This window comes from Meleagris gallopavo, chromosome 21 (genome assembly GCF_000146605.3).
Source record: "Meleagris gallopavo isolate NT-WF06-2002-E0010 breed Aviagen turkey brand Nicholas breeding stock chromosome 21, Turkey_5.1, whole genome shotgun sequence".
Taxonomy (NCBI): domain Eukaryota; kingdom Metazoa; phylum Chordata; class Aves; order Galliformes; family Phasianidae; genus Meleagris; species Meleagris gallopavo.
This window is the reverse complement of record NC_015031.2, coordinates 2,716,823-2,738,084: the sequence shown is the minus strand read 5'-3', so window position 1 is coordinate 2,738,084 and position 21,262 is coordinate 2,716,823. Positions and strand designations below refer to the sequence as shown.

Here is a 21,262-nt window from a genome sequence, read left to right as displayed (position 1 = left end):
CATGTGTGAAATAAGTGGGAAGTACTGTTTTTTACAGCAATTAGGTGAAAATATTTTAGCTGACTTTCCTATCAATTTGAATAAAATCATATTTGTTCTGAATTATTGCTTCAGTTCATCTGAGTTCAAGGCCTCTGTTAGTCAGTGTCTTTCAGGTTGCTGTGAAATCAAGAGCTCGTAAGACACAGGACTGTGTTTTCAAAAGTGAGCAAATAGATACCTGCTTCTGTGTGAAGATCTAAATATCTGTGATTTCAAGAGGAGTGTGCTTCATTAACACAAGCTATTTTAGTTTAAGCTCAAATTCTGCACAGCCCTGAGTTTTGCCAGTCTGAGTTTGTAAAGTGTGACTAAGCCAGCCTTGCTAGTTGTAAGAGCAGTGGCCAGTCAATTTTAGTGCTGTTGCCACTGACACAGCAATTAAGAGAAATTCTTAAATCTAGTATGGACAAGGCTGAAAAGAGAAAATGTAGTGATTGTTCACACTTCTGCGCAGAGCAGAGGAGCACAGCCAAGACCATAGATGCCTGATGGAGCCACAGACAAGCTCAGATTTGGAGTAATTATTTCTTGGCACTTTCTTTCAATTGACTTCCCTTATCCGCCCAATGCAGTATCTGATTGTTGGGACAGGAGGGATTCTGTGATTTTTATTTATTTTTTAAATACTGGCTGGCCTGCTATTGGGAGGTTTGGAGGCAGAGTGGTTTCACACAGTTTGCAACTCGATTCCCAGAGGTGAACAGCTTCCTGTGCAGAAGTGGCATCACGTGTTCATTTCCAGTAGGGAAAACCTGGGCAACGGTTTAATCCCATCAGTTCAGGGAAAAATATATTTAGGGTGGTGCATTTACAAGTCAGAGCAATTAGTCTTGCGATAAAACTCACAAACATCCTTTTGTTCTTGAGGAAAAAGAGATAGCCAAGACATAAACTGATGAAAAGAATATTTTCCCAAGCAGGGAAATACCAGGGATGCCAAATATTTACATTGAGAATTCAGTGAGCTCTGGCTAGCAAGAAATGACAAATATTCATCTCTTAAGCTCCAAATATCGAATGGAGGCTTGGATCCATGGTTTGATTTTAGTAAATGTATTGATTTCTGTAAACAGCAGTTTTGGACACATTATAGATGGCAACTTCCAAAACTTCGCAGACTGTTCAGTAAAGGCCTGTGATTGCTGACATCTGCCTTTCAGTAGCCCTAGAAACTTTTAGCCAAGGCAGTCACAGCAACAGATGCGGCAGTTTTGAAGGAATGATATCCATTTGTGTTCCATTGACTTTTAGAGAAACTTGGTTTCATTCACCTCTACCCAGTCCCTTGTGAGCCACCTTCTGTTACCACAGCATCATTCTTAGCATGGAGCTAAAGGTTCTCTTGCTCCTTTATCTTCAGACTGATCTGATTTTCTCCCATCTGACTGTCTTGCATATTCCTCTTAGTTTTTCTTCTAAGTGTATAAAAAATGCTTACTTCATGGGTACTTTGCACCAAGTACTATTAAATGACAAGAAAAAAATTTAGTGTTAGGATATGATGTGTCCTTCAAGGGCACTTCTTAACTGAAAGCCTGAATGTAAAATTATAAGTATTCATAGTAGTGCACAGAAAGGAATGATGTACAAATTGAATTATGAAATAAATTCTTTTTGAGCCTTTTTGAGGGGATTGAAAGGTCAGTTATGAACTTGAGATCAGTGCCTGAATTTCCATGAGATTTCAGCTTTTTTAGACTGAGGTGCTGAGAAGAGTTATATTCCCTCTGTCCCTTCCTGCAGCAGAAGAGAGACAAGCAAACACAATTGATTGTGACTGTTTTTATCTTTTTTTAAGAACAACCATGACTGTGGTACTCTTTTAAAACTCTGACCAACTCTTTTCTGTATTTTACTTGCAGTGGCTTGGGATACATCACTGGATCAAGTGTGAAGCAGGTTGCTGGAGACTGGCACTGGGCGTTGCGGGTAAGCCAGTCTCTTGGCATGACATTCCTGTGTAGGTATCCCTTGTTAAACTCATGATCTGGAGCAGCCACAAGAAAAAATACTAGTTGGGATTTTGTTTTTTCAAAATCCGTTAGCTCTTCATTGATCAAAATAGCTTGAAATTCAAGATGTTCCCAGAAATGCAACAACCTTTATTTTTGCTTTTAAAACCACAACTTTAATTCTTCTTCCTCAGTAAAATTATAGATTGCCAGCACGCTGAATCAACATTCAATAAGCACTAGCCTGGCCTTGGGGAACCTTTGTCCCAGTTTACAGAGAGATTTATTAAGTCTTACATATCAATTTTGATAATATCTTAATAACAGTTGTATCAATTAATCAGGGTTAGTTCTATCACACATGTCCTCAACCTTCTATTATTTATGCTAAAGGAGGGGAGATTATATCTGTGGTTATTAAGTGCATAGTAGAGGTATTTTCTAAGCAAGTGAGAAAGGAATTGTTTTTGGCTCATTGTACTTGTTTTTCTCCCCACCTGGGAGCAAGAATTTTCCAATCACTCTAGTATTAATCAACCATGATTTCTTGATGAAGATGGGGAGATGAGGCATTGGCCTTAAATCAACTCCACAGTCTTTCTGTCCACTGCTGTCAAGAAACTCTGAGAATGGCTTCCTGCTTTGAGGAAAAAACACTTTGTTCCAGTTTCCGCCTGTTTTTCTGCCCCGAGACAGTCAGCTTCCTTCTATTTTAACCTCTTGGGACCTTGATAAATGTGTTGAAAAGATAATATGCTCCTATCACATACTCACAAACAGATCCTGCACACAAAGATGTCTTGAAAGAGCTGACAGGAAGTGGCCCAGCAAAACTGTTCCCTGACCTTTGTCAGTTTGGCTGGCACGTGCCCCAGTGAGTTGCATTCTCTGACTTTGGCACTTCATGAAGATGATGAATCTCATGAATCTCAGGCTGATAGCGTTTATAACAGCAGGTGATGAAATACAGAGTTCCCATCTCAAGCAAATGTTACTTTCTGTGACACGGTCCATTGCCTCCCAAGCAAGGGTAAGCAAAGCCAGGAAAGCCACTGTGAATAGTTCATCTGCACCTAGGAGAGTGGGGAGTAGTTTCCAACTGTGAACCTGAACTGAAAAAAAATTAGGTTTGATAGCCTAAAGTTTTGTACCAAGAGAGTGCCTGCCTCATTCCATAGCAGAAATGATTGAAAGTTAAAATAAACTTTTGTGTAAAGGGTCAGCACAAGGAAAGAGAATCTCCAAAATCCCTCATTCTGGTCAGTGGGTGTTAATGAAATTGCACTGTTGACCACTGTGTATCTGTCAGTAAAACTGAAATGTTTCGTGTATGCCAAGAAGTCATCAGTAGTGTCTTTCTCTTCAGTTGAAATTTCCATAGTTATCCTGAGAAATCCAGGCTGTCTGCAAGGCCGTGCCCTTATGGGGTTGTGATTTCCACTATAAATGGCACACGGATGCACAATTCCTGAGTGTGCAAAATCATGGGAACCTATAAGACAAGCTGCACACATCCATGATGGTTGCTTGAGATAGGATTGCATAGTTCTTTTAGTCAAACAACACAAGTAAGCTTCCTGACATCAGCATAAAACAATCTCTGTCCCTTTGGCAATCATTGTACTCTTGCACGATGTGGTAGATTCCTCAAAGCAGTGCTTTCCTCTGTAATGTCCTGTGGCCTCCAAGTCTGAGGGAGATAAGGAATAATCTGTGTATCAGCGAACTGGAGAAGACAGAAGGACACTAAGGCAAGTGACAGCTTTGTCTCTGGATCCAGCAGTAATGTCACTGTTTTACTGGAGCATTACTGAGTACTGATGGATATTGTCTTGTCAGAGGAGTGAGCCTTCAGATAAAAATCCTGACTTTCCATCAGGATGATTTTTGTTTTCTGTTAGCTTCCCTGGAAGAGCTTCCCTGGTTTTGTCTTCTTTAGATATATAATATCATCCTATATGTAAAGATCATTCTCAGGTCATTATTGGAAGCATATTTTTTGGAACAGGAATTTTATTTTGAAAGGGACATGTATGGAGGAGATGATAGCTCAGTGAAAATTCCATGTTTCTGTTTTTCCAACAAATTGTCAATTTCAAAACAAGAATCACATTCATTGTAAAACATGTGAAGTGTTTGCATTTTTGTTTAGTGATTGAGAGAAAGGATTGGAAACTAGGAAACCTAACCCTTGAATGTGTCATTTTCCTAACCTCAGGCTTGACTTTTCAATGATTCTTAGTCTGCTGCTCACTGAGGTAGTCACTGAAAGTTGCCTGATAATGTGAAACCATTGCAGGGCAGAGGAACATGGCAGGAATGCATGTCAAGCAAGGATTTTCACAGGCAACACGCTTCCCACAACCAGAAATCTTTCACTTGGCCTTATTGACTTGAAAAGGCTTCTACGTTCTCCCAGAAATTAGTTGGTCTCGTAGTCTATCAGGTTTCCAAAGAGTTCAACATAATTCAGAATGTCGGTACATTAATAACACGGATAAATGGACGACCTTAATCAGGGTATTCTCAAAGCTTCATGCTTGCAGAGTGGGATAAGAGAGTCCAGGGAATGACAGGGAGAAAGGAAAGGAACAGATGCCTCAGTGTGCTCACAGATTCTGACTGGCTGTAAAGAACTGGGGTGCTGAAATGAAACTAATGTAATCTGTTTCTTACTGACTAGTCAAAGCAAACACTGCTGGCTTCCTGTGCTAATTCCCTGTTTCTTTCCTGCAGGTATCTCCACTCTTAGGAATGATAACAGGCACACTCATCTTGATATTTGTACCTGCTGCTAAAAGAGGAAATGTTGAACAACTTGGGGGACAGCTGAAGGCTCGGACCTCATGGCTAAGAGACATGAAGGCACTGATTAGAAAGTAAGGGCACTCTGCTAAAGCATGCTTTGCCTCTACTGCTTAATCTAAACATCACGTGGCCTGTACTTCTTAACACTGTGAGCCTGAAAAATGCCAACATGCAAGAAATTGCAGAAAATTTGATCTGTTCACTAGATGTTGACTGTGCTGATAAAGGTGGATTCCAGCTTTTGCTGTAACATTTCTAAAATTCACATCTTAGAGTCTGCTTTGTTTGGCTCATCTTTCAGTCTGATTAAGGCTTTTGAAGTATAGAAATTGCTGTGTTCCTGTAGCAATTGTAGTGCCACTGTTGTTCAAATGTTTCTTTTTATTCTTTGAAAGAGCTACTCTGCCATGTGAAAGAAAGTTCAATGCCAAAACAGCTTAAGGGGAGAAAATACACAAAAGCTTGTACTAAATGGCAAGTTTAAATATATATGTTTACATAACCAGATGTGAGTGAATACATGTGCACACAATGTGGTTGGGTGCTTGTACATTTGCATAAAAGATAACACACTTATGAGCACTTAAGTAGCTGCCCTTACTTTCAGAATGCTTGCTGTTAATGTGCAAATACTTGCATGCATGAATTCAGAGTTACATTGGAATTCTGATGGGAAACTTGTGGTGTCTTTCATTTTTCTTAGAACTGCTGGCTATGATATCTTCCTGGTATTGCCAGACAGTATAAAAGGAGTATGGAAAGTGATAATTAATTTATCAATATTTCTATATTACTTATTTTGGTGATTTATCCAAGTAGTAATCTTAAATAACATGAATGGGGAGGGAGTGATGGAACTTATAGTTCAAGTCCACAGTGATGTTATGGTGATAGCCCTGTATTTCACACATCATGTCTTAGTGATTAAGTACTGATCTTCTCCTGAAAGGGTCCCCTGAAAAGTGGTCCCTTTGAAGCACCCCTGAAGAGTTAAGCACATTATTATCAATAGAACATGATGTATGAATTCCCCGCCTCTTATTCACCATTCCTTCATACCTCGTGCTAACTCTGTCCCTTGGCAGAGGTGGGTAATAATGGGGAAACTCTGTCTTGTCACAGTGGCACACTTTCCTGGTGCCCTTGCTCTTTCAGTTTTCCTTCCAAACCTTCTCTTGGTTTTGCCTCATGTCTCCACAGCCGCAGCTATGTCTTCTCATCATTGGCCACCTCAGCTGTTTCCTTTGCCACTGGGGCACTGGGCATGTGGATCCCTCTCTACCTTCACAGAGCACAAGTTGTGCAGAAGACAGCAGAGACTTGCATCTCACAGCCCTGTGGCACCAAGGATAGGTGAGATTCATGCACACTGCTTTAAAAAGGAAGGAGAGAGAGTGGGGGCTTGTTTACCAGAGGAAATAGGCAATTCTCATGGAGTCAAGTTACTAGAATGTCTGTAATTTCCTGTAGATCCTTGCAACAATGATAGGAAATGCTGGGTTTGTAAAGCGAGTTTTATTTCTCTCCTTTTCTTCATTGCATGAAGTCATGAAGTCGAACCAAAGGAGAAGTGATGACCTCAGCTCAGTCTTAGTTCCCAGACTATAGTACAGAAGTAGAAAAGACAGCTGTTTTTGGCTTAGGAGAGGGATGGAGGACTGAGAGGATGAGGTCTCTTAAGACCCACACTGTTTTCTGGAATAGCAGCAGAATCAGTTGGCAGGTTGGGGTAGCCAGAGTGGTGGCTATAATTCAAGACTTGGGCTAGTTCCCCTAAAGGCTGCAAGAACTGACCCTAAAGGTTTTTATTTCAGTCGGAGGGAGGACCTCACTGTGTTTCATTGCTCTGTATACTACTGAGTACGCTGAGTTTTGCTGAAGTGTCATGCAAAGATCTGGGACGCTTTGGTCTGGATTGCTTGATGTTACCCAGTGGTGTTTTTTCCCAGTTATATAACATAGCTTACAGTGCATAAGCTGTGAAAAGTAATTCATTGTTTTGTGCCTTACCATGGTAGCACAAAACGTAAAACCCTAAAAAAGTTTTTACCCTAGTGAATAAAAGATATGAAAAATTGCCTTTTGCCAGCTCTTTTAAGATTGGGAGGGAAAAATAACGTTGGGAAAACCTTGCTCTAGCTGACACAATCCCATCACAAGTAAACTGCTTAATGGTTTGAAGTAGCATTGAGTAGTGCACCCAGCAGGCAGCCTTACTGTATTCTGAAAAATGCAGCAAGCAGAAAATACAGCTCCAGTCAGACTGCCCATCTGCTGTTTACAAAGTCAAGTTTTCCACTCCTTGACGACACCTATATTTTGAGCTACCCTGGAGCTACTTCAATGTAATTGCCAAAGACTCTGTTATCTGAGTCATACACGTACAATACAGCGAATCCTTGACAGCTACTGCTCTTAAATTTAAATAAACACATTTTGTGTGTTATTATAACGGCGGAATAATCTAATCAGCCTTCTTTGAAGTAGACTGACAGATGTTAGAAAGTTGAAATATGTTGAAAGTCACTGTTATTTGGTTTCTTGTTAGGGTTTTTTTCCCTTAAGCTTCCTAGTGTCTACTCTGTCCATGCTTTCCCTTACGTGATCAGGTTATTGCTCCATTTTGTTTGTTCATAATTAGCAGTACAAAGTACTTCATAGGGAACTATAAGGAAAGAAGCAGTATGAGCCCTGTGCATCTGTGTGTTGATCAATGCCTTTGTACAAGGCTGAATTTCATCTGCTGTTTCCTGTAATTTCTAGAAAGGTGCTGAAAGCACGAACCCTCGGGAGGTAGCTAATTTATTTTATCTGAAACTTGCAAAAACAATGTCCAGATTTCCATCAGTCAGTTTATCCTAATAATCTGTTCATAGATCATGTCCATCTGGGGGGGAAAATATTTAGAAAAATAACCGACTTTTTGTTTTGTTTTGTTTAATAGCTTGATCTTCGGAGCAATCACATGCTTCACTGGTTTCCTGGGTGTAATCACAGGGGCTGGGGCAACAAAATGGTGTCGGTTAAAAACCCAGCGAGCTGATCCTCTTGTCTGTGCTGTTGGCATGCTAGGATCAGCCATCTTCATCTGTCTGATCTTTGTTGCTGCCAAGAGCAGCATTGTGGGAGCCTATGTAAGTATAATCCTTTGCATATGCCAGTCTCACTCTTATTCTCTCAGTCAGACACCTTAGGTTGTGTGCATTGTTCCCTGCAGGAGTATTGAGAAGCTGATCTTGTTTTTCGCAATTTCTTCATTTTGCCCCTTGGCATATTGGTGCTATCTAGGAGGTGCTTGGGAGGAAAATGGAATTTCATTCCATTCACTGTCATCAGAATTTAGAACGGGGCATTTAATTCCTGCATGGAAACCCACTGCTCTGTGCCTTTGGGCTCTTCTAAACTGTACCTCCATCCATACCTCAATTGTTCTTGCCTAATATTTCAGTACAGAAAAAAATTGGCAGCTTCCCTTACAATTAAGGGTATTGTAGCAGCAGTGATATCAAATCACAATTATGGTATGACTTGTCTGTGGGCAAACTTTTGGCTACCTGTAAGTACCATTAATTTCCATAGCTAAATAGCTTGCTACACACCAACAGTAATTACCATGTTAGTTTGATTTGTTGTTATCTGTATTAGCTATTAGCATAGCACCTGAAGCTCCTCATCACAGCCCAGGAGTACACAATACTTGCTGCTGCACAAATGCAGATTAAAAAAAAGTTCTCTCCCAGAGTATTTATCATCTTAGTATGTAAAAAGACATCAGATTGATTCAGAGAAATGTTTTGAAGGGAAAAGGAAAAATTCAGGATAATGTTTGATAATACAAAGAGTAGAGATTCAATCTCAGGTTCTCTTTCAGTGTTGTAGAGAGAAGCTTTGAAGGGACAGCCTGGGATGATTTGAGAAGTGGGATAATTTCTGAAAGTCCACCTCTAGTTTCCACACAGCAGTGCACACTTCACCAAGCAAAGAGAAGTCATTTACAGTCAAACAAACCATCTACTGCAATTCCTTGCCTCTCTGTTTCTAGTTCTAGTGCAGCCTTAGTTATTTTCCAGGTATTTCAGCAATTGCCATAAAAGAGAACACAAGAAGAAAGAATGGAAATTTGAAAACATTAAGGCGAATCCAAGAATGCTTACTCTGGCTATTTAGAAAATGTCAGAAGGAGATTCTGGACCTGTAGCTCATGACTAGAACTAACCTTTGATCCAATGATTAGCAGAAAAATGGCCATCACAGACAACCTGTAAAAGGCTGTTACTGGCTGGCAAAACATCAGCCAGCCCTCCTTTCATTCTCAGCTGTCTCCAAAAGAAAAGATCTGTCAGAACCCTCAGCCTGCCCCTCCCCTCTGCCTCTCTGTAGTCAGACCTGTGATTTTCTCCGTTGTCAGACCTGATGACAGACATGTTCATTTGTGGTGTTTAGTCTCTTTATGTAGAAAGTCCTCCCTTTTTTAAACTGGAAATACTGTTTTCAAAAAGTATGCAATGAAAGGTGGCTATTGGTCTCATTTTTTATTATTATTTTTTTTTATCTCTAGACAGCAGCTTTTCAGCTTCCATATTTCAATGTGGTAATATTCTGCATCCTGTAAATATATAAATGTAGATGGTATTATTTAGCCAAGTCTTAGAAACATTTTATTTTATGATGCATGAGCAGTAAATCTAATAAAGAGTCAATGATGTGCAGAGGAAGTAATGCCTCCATGTAGCGGGGTCATAAAGAATATAAGCCTATTTGCTGATGCTGTTAGGCTGATACACACATTTGTTGCAGGTAACACTGCCTCTCTGCAGCCCTTAATATTCTTTCTCTGCTGCTGGAAAAGTAATACATGTATAACAGTTAAGAGAGTCTAGTTAAAGCACCAAGTGGGGAATCGAGATCCGAACTCTCTTTATAAATTCTGCATGTGACACTGGACCTGTTATTTGACTTTATTTTGCCTTTTCATTCCATTTTTCACCCCACTGAGAGAACAGGTCTGTTTTGGAGCCACCAATGCCTTGTAACACAAGGTATTGCCATGGCTGTGCTATGTATCAGTGAAGTGACTCTTCAAGGCAAGATTCAAACATGAGCCCTTGTTTTTCCTTGCTGTGCAATGCTGTTATGATCTTACAGACTTCAAGAGTGTTTAATTACCTTTTATTTCACTTGAAGACCTGTTCTGCAGAGTTGTGTGGTGTAGCAGTGTCTCTACAGTACTGTGGAGCAGGTTGTCAGTGTTCTTAACTCATCCAGTCTTTTCGTATGAGTCTAGTAAACTACTGGCAGTAGTAGAGTGCTTGGAGTAAAAAAACATTCTGTGTCATTTAGCTGCCCAGACTTTTGTATTTCTATCTTTTACTATCTTTGCTGTGTAGTCCAGTCAGTTCTTACTCTGTTTTCCTTGCAGCGTGTGTATTTATGTGTTGTATTCCAGCTCCTTAAAACAGCTATTTGTAAATTTTTAGGTCTCACTCTGAAATATGTACTCTTTGAAATGTTGACTTTCAAACCTCTCTCTTGAAAGCCATTAGCTGTGTGGCATCACTGTATCACACTACTCAGACATTTCAACGGTCTTTTTTATCCTGTTTTAAATCTCCAAGTGATTAGAGAGGGACGTTTTGCCTTCCTTTGACATTGTTCCAACTTTCTGTTGTACCTCAATTTCAGTATCTTTCTCAATTCCACAAAGTCATTTCACAATCTGTCAGAGACATCTGCCAAGCTAAGTCCTTGCAGTAGAGTTTTTAGAGCATCAGCTCCAGGAGCTTTCTCTTGATGTGGTGACACATCTATATTGCCCAGTGATGAGATGGAGTTAGGCTTGCTTCAAATTCAAAAGTACACGAGGACTTCCTACCCACCATTTCAAGGAGAAATTCAAATAGTGAAGATTGAGACAGATGCATGCTTTGCAAATAGCCAGGGAGGGGGTTTCTAACCTACTTCAGTCTTGCTGCAAGAACTGCTGGTGTGACAGCTCTGAAACCTACTTTACTTATCATTTTTTGAAATCAGGATTTGCTAACTCTGATCACATAAACAGAAAGACCCCAGGGAGACTGAACTTACATTGGCTCATCAAAGATGAACAACTGCACACCACATGGAGATGGTGAGAGATGATACAACAGAGCTGGACTCAGGAAAGGATGTATCTCTCAAGCCGGTATCTCAGTGGTAAAAGAGAATTCTAAAAATGTGTGAGGAGTCAATTTCAGGTGAAAATTTCAGGAATTATGATCTGTTCTAGAGGCTGTCCTATTTGCAGTAAGCATCCCTAGAGCCTTTCTTCAGCAGAAATGGCACACATCCCTCTTTGCAGTGGATGAACTCATTTTTACAAACCCTCATTAGCAGCTGGGGTTTTTTTAGTGCCACTGTCTTTTCTCCTACTTTTTGGTCTTCATTTTGTTCCTCTTTTTCTTTAATCCACATGAGATGTGTTTCACAGAAACATGTTGGGTGAAATATACATTGAATAATTTAAGTCCGTTGCTCTGAAATTTATAACATTTCAGTGATTCATAAGACTCATGCTGAATTCCCACAGAAGGGAAAAGTTTTACTTGCTGTGTGTAACAGTTACTGTGCGTGTGTGTAACTTATATCATCTTAAGGCAAGCAGTTGCCTGTTTCCAATATTTTTTGAACAGGCAGGGCATATTGATGCCAGAATCGAGATAGCATCTTTCTCAAGCTCAATTTAATCTACCCAGTTGCTGAATTCCAGCAACAGTAGCTGCAGAGCTGCAAGAGGGCAGATTTCAGTGCAGGTCAAGAGAGCTCACCTGGGGAACTCCTATGCCCTTCCTGCATAGCACACAGCTTCAGTTTCTGTCAGTACCTCATTCGTGGGATCTGTCTTAGCTCAGCAGCTGTAATTCCCAGGGAGAACCTTTCAGAGCACACCAGTGGGTAGTGGGAAAATGGAAAGAGAAGATTTCCTAGCTCACCAGCTGGACTGTAAAGACTGGCTCCGGCACCATCACAGAGGAAACAGATCCAGTCACAGTAAGAGGGAATAGGAAGGGGGGATGTATGGGAAACAAAAATAATTTTAGAAACAAATAGAGGAAGCTTTCTGTAGGTGAATGCGTAAGTCGTTCTATATAAAGCAAACTGTTCCTGGCAATGACATGAGGGATGGAGGGGTTTAGGTAATCTTAACTGGTGGGGGGGAAAAGCAATTGCTGAAGTCACATCAAAACCATATCTTCCTCTTCCCAGCCCAGACTAATCCTGTGCAAGCAACTGGGAGTGGCAGAGCCTGGCAAAGCTCACAGGACAGCCACAAAATGGTACACATCTGAATGCTTTCATCAGAGCTGCACTGTGTGTTTTGTTCCATTGATGTTTTGTACCATACTCAGCGGAACATAAGGCTGTTAAAAGGGAAACTTTCAGTAACCCAAATCCAAACCTCCATAGCTGTTAATCTCCAGTTCCCAGTAGGGGTTCCAGGTGTAGCGTTTTCTCTCTGGATCCTCCCCTCACCCCTCTTCCCCACAGAAGTCTCTGTGTGTGTTGGCTGGGCAGAAACAGCCTTTGGAGGAGATGTGGTAAAGGGTTTTGATCGCTTTCTTCATGGATAGGGTCAAGGGAGCTGGTTCTTGTGAGTCTGATTGTTTAAGTTGTGTTTCATCTGTGTGTTCTCCTCTTCAGAATATATAAAGGATGGAAACACTGTGTGTGGAAGATGTTCTCTTTATTTCCTTGTCTGTTGAACTTACTTTTCTTTGTTAAATTGTTAACCTACAGCATTAAAGCAAAAGATTCATGATTCGAATATGGGGATAGAACTTTTTGATGGAGTCTGTTTCATTTGAAGCTGTGTCACCTTTGTTCCATTGAACTCAGTTTGCTGAACATATATTTTAATATTGAGGCCAGGTTAAATTTGTTTCTCCTGATGATGATCACTTCCAGTTCTTCACCTGCTGTAACTGTTTGCAGAACCATTTAGTGAACTGCATCAGGGAACTGATTTATTCAAAGCCCCTCTTCTCCTGTCTCCCCTATGGTAAATAGATTCTTTACCCCATCTGTTTCTGATCTCAATCCCTGCTTGGCTTCGTTGTGCACAACAGAAAAGGCTGTTTGAGGATGGCAGTAAGTGAGGAAGGAGTGCTGGAGGTGCACAGGGTATGTGATGACTGTTGATACCACACCAGCTCAGAAGAAGCTCTCATCTCACTATCTGCTCAGGACTTTCAGTGTAGCTTGTTGACTCTCTCCACAGCATCAAGAATTGCAGTTCACTGTGAGACACTGATGTTGCAAACTCCATACCTAGGCCTTTTCTTGTGTGCACAGGTATTACTAACATAAAGCTTGTTAGAGAGGCTAGACTTAAGTTATCCTCAAAAAGGACAACAATATGCTAGCAGGAGAGGGTGGGATCCCTGCAGTCAGTGGGCAGAGGATCTCATTTAGTTTCCTATAGAGTCTAAGACGTAGCTTGATGAAAATGACTGTCTTGAGCAGCTGTGGATTTTTTGTCTTTTCTAACTGGCTTTTTGAATGATTGAAATGTGGAAGTCCAGGGCTGTCTCTTAAGGTTGGCTTGTCATGTTCATCTGTTACCAGAGGTATCTGTCTTTTATTTATCTGTTTTAGAGATCATAAACAGTTGACACTAATGAAATTACAGGCCAGCCCTCTCAGAGCTCAAATAAACATCTGTAGATTTCTAACACTCAGGATAAACCACAACAGTGGCCAGAAGTGTATCATATACAGAAGAATCCTTTGAGTAGGTTTCAGACAAATAAGCAACAAAGGGAAGTTTGTGACAGGTTATTTTTCCCTTAAATGTCAAGTGAATAAATCTTCTCCTTTTTGTGTGTTTTGTTACAACAGATTTGCATTTTTATCGGAGAAACTCTTCTGTTTTCAAACTGGGCTATCACAGCAGACATACTAATGGTGAGTGCACTTTGGAATAGCATCCTTCTCTTCTGTGAGCCAGAGCAGTTTGTCAGCTTGCAAGAACAACCTGTGGTTTAAATCTTCTTCCAAATACCTAGTCCCTAGTTCAACCTATTCTGTTTTGCTTTGTTTGTTTATTTGCTGAAAAATAAATGGAGAGAAAGATAAAGCATTTCTTCTTTTGCTTTGTTCTGAGCACCAAGGTGAGGCTTTGTCCAAAAAAGGACACCAGTACTGGATTCAACTAGTTTCCCCAAGTTGTAAGAATTTGCACAAAACTGTTCATTAAAGAATTCAGCCAGCATTTCCTAATAGTCAGCACATTAGTGAATTTTGTTATCAATAATCCAGCTTTGTTCTGTAATAGGAAATCCTTCCCTCCCTCCCTCCTCTGACCACAAAGACAGCCAGCTACCTCTCTCTATGGCTCAGTTCCAGCAAACCTACCATTCAACACGTACACAATAGAAAACCACCTCTGGGAGAGGAGAGGAAAAGAAAGTATAAAGAGCTTTTGGACGATGTCCACCTTGTTCTATAGGAAACTAGGATTTTTCACCTAACATCCTTCATTTTTCATTCTCTCTCCACTACAGAGCTTTTAAAATCTTTCAAATCAGCAGGCTGATCTCAGCAAGTAGATGTTCATATGAAATAGTCTGGAAGATTGTTAGAGAGCCTTGCACGTTTCTTGATGTTTCCATCAGGGATGTACAGAGCCTTTCAAATATGTTGTACTTTGAAATCCTATTGTGAGGGAAGTTCCTTGTTGCTTATTGTATGAAAAAGAAAGAAACTAGGTCACAGAACCATTACAGGACTTGCCCAAGGTCTTTTGGCAGGTTGTTGACAAAGCTAAGAACACAATCTGTCTGGCATCAATAGAAAAATCCCTTGACTTGTGTTTGTTGCTTATGCAAACATCAACAAGAAAACAATCTGGCTCAGAATTTCTAGATATAAAAGATACTGTTGTTGATACACTGATTCAGCAAAGCTTTAAGCATTATGATTTAAATTCAAGGTTGTCTTTATGTTTTAAGGTGGCTCTGTAGTTGCCATATTTTTGTAGTTGGATGAACTTTCAGTCTTTAACTCCTTTGTTCAGAGAACGTTTTATGAGGTAGGCCATATGGTTAATGCATCTCTTAAGTGTGAGTGAGGCACAGAGAAGCAAAGGTTAGTAGTGTACTTCAGTAGTGTTAGATGGCTTTGAACTGCTCAGGTTTGTACCTCCTACCAATTTAGCTTTAGCATACTAGAGCTTGTCATAGGCTGTTTATTCTGTGCTTACATGAGTTTTGCAGCTTGTGCTGATTTCAAGGCTGATGCTGCCATTCATTCAGTGATACCTTAACATTTAGACAGATGTGCAGTCTACGGACAGCTGTATTGAGGAAGTTGTATTACAATACTTGTAGTTGCTCACCACTGCCTCCTGTCACATCCTGTCTTCTGCAGTGATATTCACAGGAGCTCCCAAATCTCCCTAGTCAAAACGAGCAGATCTTTTATATCCTCTGTAGCAGTGGCTGAAACAGGTAAGGGCCTGGCCAGGAACACATCTGCCGCCCTCCAGCAGTGGCTGTAAAAGAGCAGCTCAGGCAATAAGCTGAGAGGGAAGTGAAACTTTATCTTGCTATCTCAAGTTAACCCCAAAAGACACTTTTGTCCCAAACGCTTCTTTATACCAAATGTGCTAAGGATGCTATTGTTATTCCGTTTTAATTACTGAGCTTTTCCATGTTGATTTCAATGTGACTTCAGTACCCTGTCACTTTTTAATAACTGTTACAGGGTTTGCCATCTGTTTTGTATGAGCAGCACCGAATAGTGAACTGCATTTTGCAGAGATGCATTTGTGGTTATATATATTGCTCTAGTGCACACAAGCAAACAACAAACAACTATAGAAATTACTGGAAATAATTGGAAAAATATTCTTATTTCCAATTCTGCAAACACAGGAAGTAAGCTAACAGCATGTTAAAATTCAGATGTTGATAACTGATCCCAGCTCATAAGCTAGCTATTTTCTTGCCTTTTCAGACAAATGAACTGAGTGTCATATGTAATGCCCAGCTTAATACATTATCAGCATGAGTGGAATGGTAAAAGTGCTATACAAATAAATGTAAACATCCACTTAGATCACTGCAAGCCTGTAAACAGATGGCCTGAAGTACATTTATATGACACAAGGGGTTTGAGAACATTTTTAGTCAGGCAACAGGTGAGAGCCAGGGCTCGAGCCTTGTTTGACAGCTCTTTAAGAAGCCTTAGCCGGAGAAACGTGTGGATATGCTTCAATGAGATACACTTTAAGTGTTTTGCAAATTAATTCTACTGATTACTGTTTATTTGGTGCAATCAGACGGGTATTTCCTCTTGCCCAAGGCTGGTAAGGAATTTTAAAGCATTATTAGTGTAAGCCTAACAACACTTTTATCATATACAAAAATATGATCCTATTTTCACGGATAAAAAGCTTTCAGTTCTGGCTGATTTCTGGCTTATGCCAGAAGTGAGGCTTTTGAAAACTTCATCCCAAATGATTGTCACATTTCTCCAAAGATTTGCACATCTCATGACTGCTTATGAACCCTATCTGGCAAGTTGGTAAGCAGCTTCAGAGCTTTTGCAAGTTTGATTTCCTTGGCAAAAACCAGGATGTTAACTCATTATCTTCAAATTGTTGGCTCTTCATAGCTTTGTGCTTCCATTGCTCTTCTGTTCTTGGTACTGTAGCTGCCTGCATGCAGTTTCTCAAACCGACTGCAGTAAAAGATGCAGAGAGCTAGGTGTGATCAGCTGTCAGCACTGCAGAATGTACTGCACCACCTGAGATTTTGAATGGCTGATTATTGTTCCAAACACAGCTTTGTACAAAACAAGCCTTATTCTCCTGAGCACAGCTCTCCAAATCTCCTCCCAGCCACATGCTCAGATGGTGCAGCAGTGTAGCTCTTCCTTTAGACTTGAAACAAGCAAGGGTGCTCAGCTGTGCTACAACCCTGGAAGAATTTGCCTTTTGTTCTGCCTAGCATCACTTTAGATTAAAGGCAATTATTTATATGGTATAAAATACTGTGTATTTTTACAGCTGACAAAGCAGCATTTCCAGCAGTTTTCATTGCTTCTCTCGTGCTTCACACATCAGTAATCTGTGAGTGCAGTAATTTACGTTTTAGGGCAGGGTGAGAAATGCTTATGAGTGAAGGCACACAGCCCACGAGACATTGCAGCCCAGCTCTGAGCAGGACAGCAGAATTTACCTCTTTAGCACATGGCTTTCTACTGGCAAAAGAATGATCTCTCTGTCTTTCCTACTATACTTATTTCAGACCAATTAGTTCTGTTGGTTTCACTACAGGAAGGGAACATCCACAGTAAACCATGGCCTTTCTGAACCTCTATTTCTGGAAGGGAGGTTTGCTGGAGCTGCTTGGTCAGCCTTCCTGCCCACCCTGTGTGCTGCCTGCAGTGGAGCCTGAAGTCAGAGATGAGCCAGGGCAATCCCACAGACATCCGCCAAGTCTGCTGTGGCTTTCCCACCTCCAGTTTCTGTGGGATGCTCAAACCAGGCTGTGGATGGCTTGAATTTAAGTCTATTTTAGCATCAATATGTCCAACTGTAATTTACTGCTGTCTTTCTAGAACAGTAGTTTATGTTTGCTAGCAACTGCTTCCCATCTGAATAAAATGCTTTTAAAGCAAGGATAGGGTGGAGTACTTTTTAGAGATGTTTTAGAGATGCTGGTTTCAGTCTTATTTCCTATCCAACATCCAACATCTTTTTAGAGGAGGAAGAAATATCTCTTGTCCATTTGCTTGCTGTACGTTGGGGTGGAGTTTTTCGGTTGTTTTTGTTTGGTTTTTGGCATTTGAATTCTGGGCTAAATTTACAACTTTTGGCAGTTTATAAACTATATTGGTGGTTTCAGCCATCATTAACTTCTTTAACTAGGCAAAGTGAAAACTTGTTGTAAATTGTACTGCTACTTGGAAAATTATTTATACATACTACAGATGCACATGCAGAATTGTGTATAATTGTGTATGTGTGTCTGTTTATGTGTACAAATATATACATACACACATATGATGCAGCTGTCATTCAAACTTCTTTTTCCAGTTGGCACAGATTCATTGCCACTTGTTTGAAATGGTAAGTTTTGAATGCATTTGTGATTTCCTTAGTCATTTTGCTAAGAAAATTGATACAATATAGAGCCAGGCAAGCTTTCTTCTCCAAATCACAGTGTTTCTATGATCTACACAGCTCGAGCCTCTTGAATTAGGTAGAGCATCACTTGATTTTCTCAAATGCCTTTTTCTCAAACAGCTTGCAGAATGCTTCTCCTCTGCACCTGTGGGGCCCAGGTGGGAAGAGCAGTTACTCACTATTTTTATCTTCTTTTGTCTCATGGCTCCAGGTTGCACCCATTACCTCAGGTCTTTGGGGAGCAGTAATGAATTGTGTGGCTCTCCTCCTCTTTCACAGCGTGACCTTCAGTATGTTTCTGTGCCTCTAATGAAGTCTAGCCCTTATTTTCCTCTTGGGATATCTGTGAGCCTTCGAGGCTCTTTTGAGCTCTTTGGTGCAGAAGGAGGACAGTATCCGACATCTGTAGCCAGGTGGCTGCTGTGGATCTGATCATTTGCTCGTCTGTTGCACCACAGGACTTTAACAGGGTACCCATTGGATGTGTGCTGTCAGAGCACACCAGCAGCATGCATTCCCAGCTTTGTCAAAAACAGAAGAACTGGCAGGTCATTGTCAAAGCATGTGCGTAAGACCCTAAGCAGAAGCATTTCATCTAATTTTACTCATCATTCCTAATTGTCTGTGCTTGGTAGAAGCTGATCATTATAAAGAGGCATGAATCCTCTTCTGCTGTGAATTTTCTGAACGCTGTTTCTTTGCCTTTGTTATGGTTAGCTCTTTCTACTGCAGGCAGAGCCTGCAGACCTTCTCTGAGAGGGTGTGATGAGCACTGAAGCAGTGCTTCAAATTCTGTGCCCTGAGATACATCGCTGTCAAGCAGTCAGTTCTCCCTAACTAAGACAGCTAAGGTAAATTCATCTCCACATCTCTAGCCGGAGACATGCCAGTCCTGCAATGCCAATTTAATTAATAAATGATTTCAGGAACACATTGCAAGAATTGACTGAAGCCTTGGAAGGCAGGACTTCTGAAAAAAAGCTAGAGGCAGTCTATCGAGAGAAAGTGGAGAAGTAAAAGGGATCATGGTGAACAAATACGTAAACCAGAGTCCTTTCTGGCAGGGCAGAGAGCTCTCCAAAGGGAGGAAAACAGAAGAGGACGGAACAGGATTCAGTGTTCGGAAATGGAAACAAAGCTCGCTTGGATTTAGGAACCTTGTGAATTCTTTCTTGCTTTCAGCTTTTAGATCAAGACAGCATCAATTTCTGAAGTAGGAGATGTGAACATGGTGCAGTTGTTCTTAGCCAGCTTCTTTCACAGGTTTTCTGTAGGAGGTAATTATTTTGCTTCTGAATTTATGTTATAAATCAAAGACCCTTCGATAGAACCAGTGTTTGTTGATCTGTTTTCTTTTGGTTTTGCTTTTTAATCTTTAATTCCCTTCTATGGTTGGGTCTCTGTTTACTGCAAGCTCTGATCCCTTAGTGGGAAATAATGTTTTTTGCTGATCCTGCATAGTCAGGATGATATTGTGTGACCTGGCTGAGGGGTGTAATGTCCTGTTAGAGAACTGGAGGCCAAACTATAATATCCTGGCTCTGTGAAATTTCCCTAATGTGTCTTTGTAACCTTTCAGAAGTGTAATCCCATATTTTTGTGGGGGGAAAAAAAAAAAGCTGCCAGAGGTGGAATGGGAGGTGAGGATGCATGACCTTTCAGAGGAAACCAAAGGATATGTTGATTATGGAAAGAACACAGTATCCAAGGTTACAGCAAAGTCCTTGTTCAGAAGGCTGGTGGTGCTGAGCAGGTTATTTGCTGCAGGCATCTTCGGGGTTCTTTCTCCCTATCAGACATGCCAAAATACAGGCAGAGGAGCAATAGCAAAGTGCTTCATGGGTGATGTATTAAAATCCTTTGGAGCCTGAGTTGTCAGGCAAAACAGTGCATTCAGTGCAGTTGAAAGCAAGGAGTAAAGACCAGACAGAGCTGCCTTTCCTGGACACTTGCTGTCAGGATGGCTATAAAGCCAAGAGGAGTAGCAGAGCAATTGAACTCTACTGGAGTTTGTTTGCTCTGTCCTGGATGTTAATTAAGCAGTACAAGAGAGCTGAACAGGTTCTTCAGTTGCACTTCCTTATGTATTTCTTTCTATTTCCTCCTCCTTTGCAGTATGTGGTCATCCCAACACGCCGTGCAACCGCAGTGGCCTTGCAGAGTTTCACTTCGCACCTTCTGGGAGATGCTGGCAGTCCTTATCTGATTGGATTTGTAAGTGCTCACAGTGGTTTTGGGTGGTATTGTGCATCCATGTTTAGTTTTGCTTACTAACTGCTTATCTAACATGAGAGGTTAAATGTGCTAGGGAAGGAAGGCCTGTATTTATCAGCAGAGTGGGAAGTGGAGCAGTGCAGTGCAACTTTTCTATCTGCTTTTGTTATCTGTGGGCTAGGGTTCAAACTGGGGAGGACTACTTTTGCACAGGAAGTGAGCTTCCAAATCTGTTCAGCCTAGGGCTCTCAGACTTCATTTAAAGGGAAAAAGGTTGCTTCTGTGGTATGGACAAAGGTCTGTTAGAAATCAGATTGGAGCAGTTGTATTTTAACTGTCTTTTAAGGCAAGTTTCTACTTACGGGTAGCAACCTGGAGCTGTTCTGACCCACTGATATTTTAAACTCATTGTGTATGATAATAAATGATGGTGCAGAATCCATGGCAGGAAGTATATGTATATGGAGGATTCTTGGTATTCCTTTCTAGTGTGCATATTTGTTTTTAATTAGTTGCATTCTTTTCTGTTACTGCTGCTGTTGTTGGCATTGGTTTGACTCAAAACCTCTCTTATGTGACCATTACCTAATGCAGAGAGAAACAAAAGACCCTGCTCCAAAAGCTGACAATTGGAGAACATTCCTAGCTGAAAGCATAGGGCTTGGGAAGTCTAATGAGGAAAAGAAATCCAGATATACTGGAGTAATTCCTTTCCCTTGCACCCTTGTGTTGTGTTTAATGCAATGAGTTGCAGAGAATACAGATCATCATTTATAAAATATAGCAGCTTCCTTGTAAAGTCTTAAGTGGCACTGCTTATGTTGTGTTGAAGGTGCTACAGTTTTCCAGTGGTATAACTGGGATCTTAGTTTCACCCTGGAGAGAGAGCTCAGATGTGCTCTTCCAGCTCAGCACTGCTGTGTGACACAGTTGCTTGCTGGTGTGGAACTTACTTTTTATTTTTAACCAATATTTCTATTCTACTAATCCCCTGGACATTGGTGAGTGTATACAATCATATTTATTTGTATTTTATGTGTGTATATATATATATATATATATATATATATATATATTA

At 40.6% G+C, this 21,262-nt stretch overlaps 1 protein-coding gene across 2 annotated transcripts in view; it reads left to right on the top strand.

Moving 5' to 3' along the window:
* The window catches only part of LOC100540348 (protein spinster homolog 2), a 62,224-nt gene extending 41,904 nt beyond the window's left edge, over positions 1-20,320 (top strand). The window contains exons 4-9 of one of the 2 annotated variants that reach the window (XM_019621920.2): positions 1,905-1,971; positions 4,731-4,873; positions 6,003-6,155; positions 7,747-7,936; positions 13,677-13,742; positions 20,086-20,259. In XM_019621920.2, the coding sequence (XP_019477465.1) occupies positions 1,905-1,971; positions 4,731-4,873; positions 6,003-6,155; positions 7,747-7,936; positions 13,677-13,742; positions 20,086-20,244 (778 nt within the window). In that variant the 3' untranslated portion in view covers positions 20,245-20,259. Of the gene's footprint in view, positions 1-1,904; positions 1,972-4,730; positions 4,874-6,002; positions 6,156-7,746; positions 7,937-13,676; positions 13,743-20,085 lie in introns of both variants that reach the window. The other variant, XM_031556414.1, reaches the window with a different exon arrangement.
* The last annotated feature ends 942 nt before the right edge of the window (positions 20,321-21,262 follow it).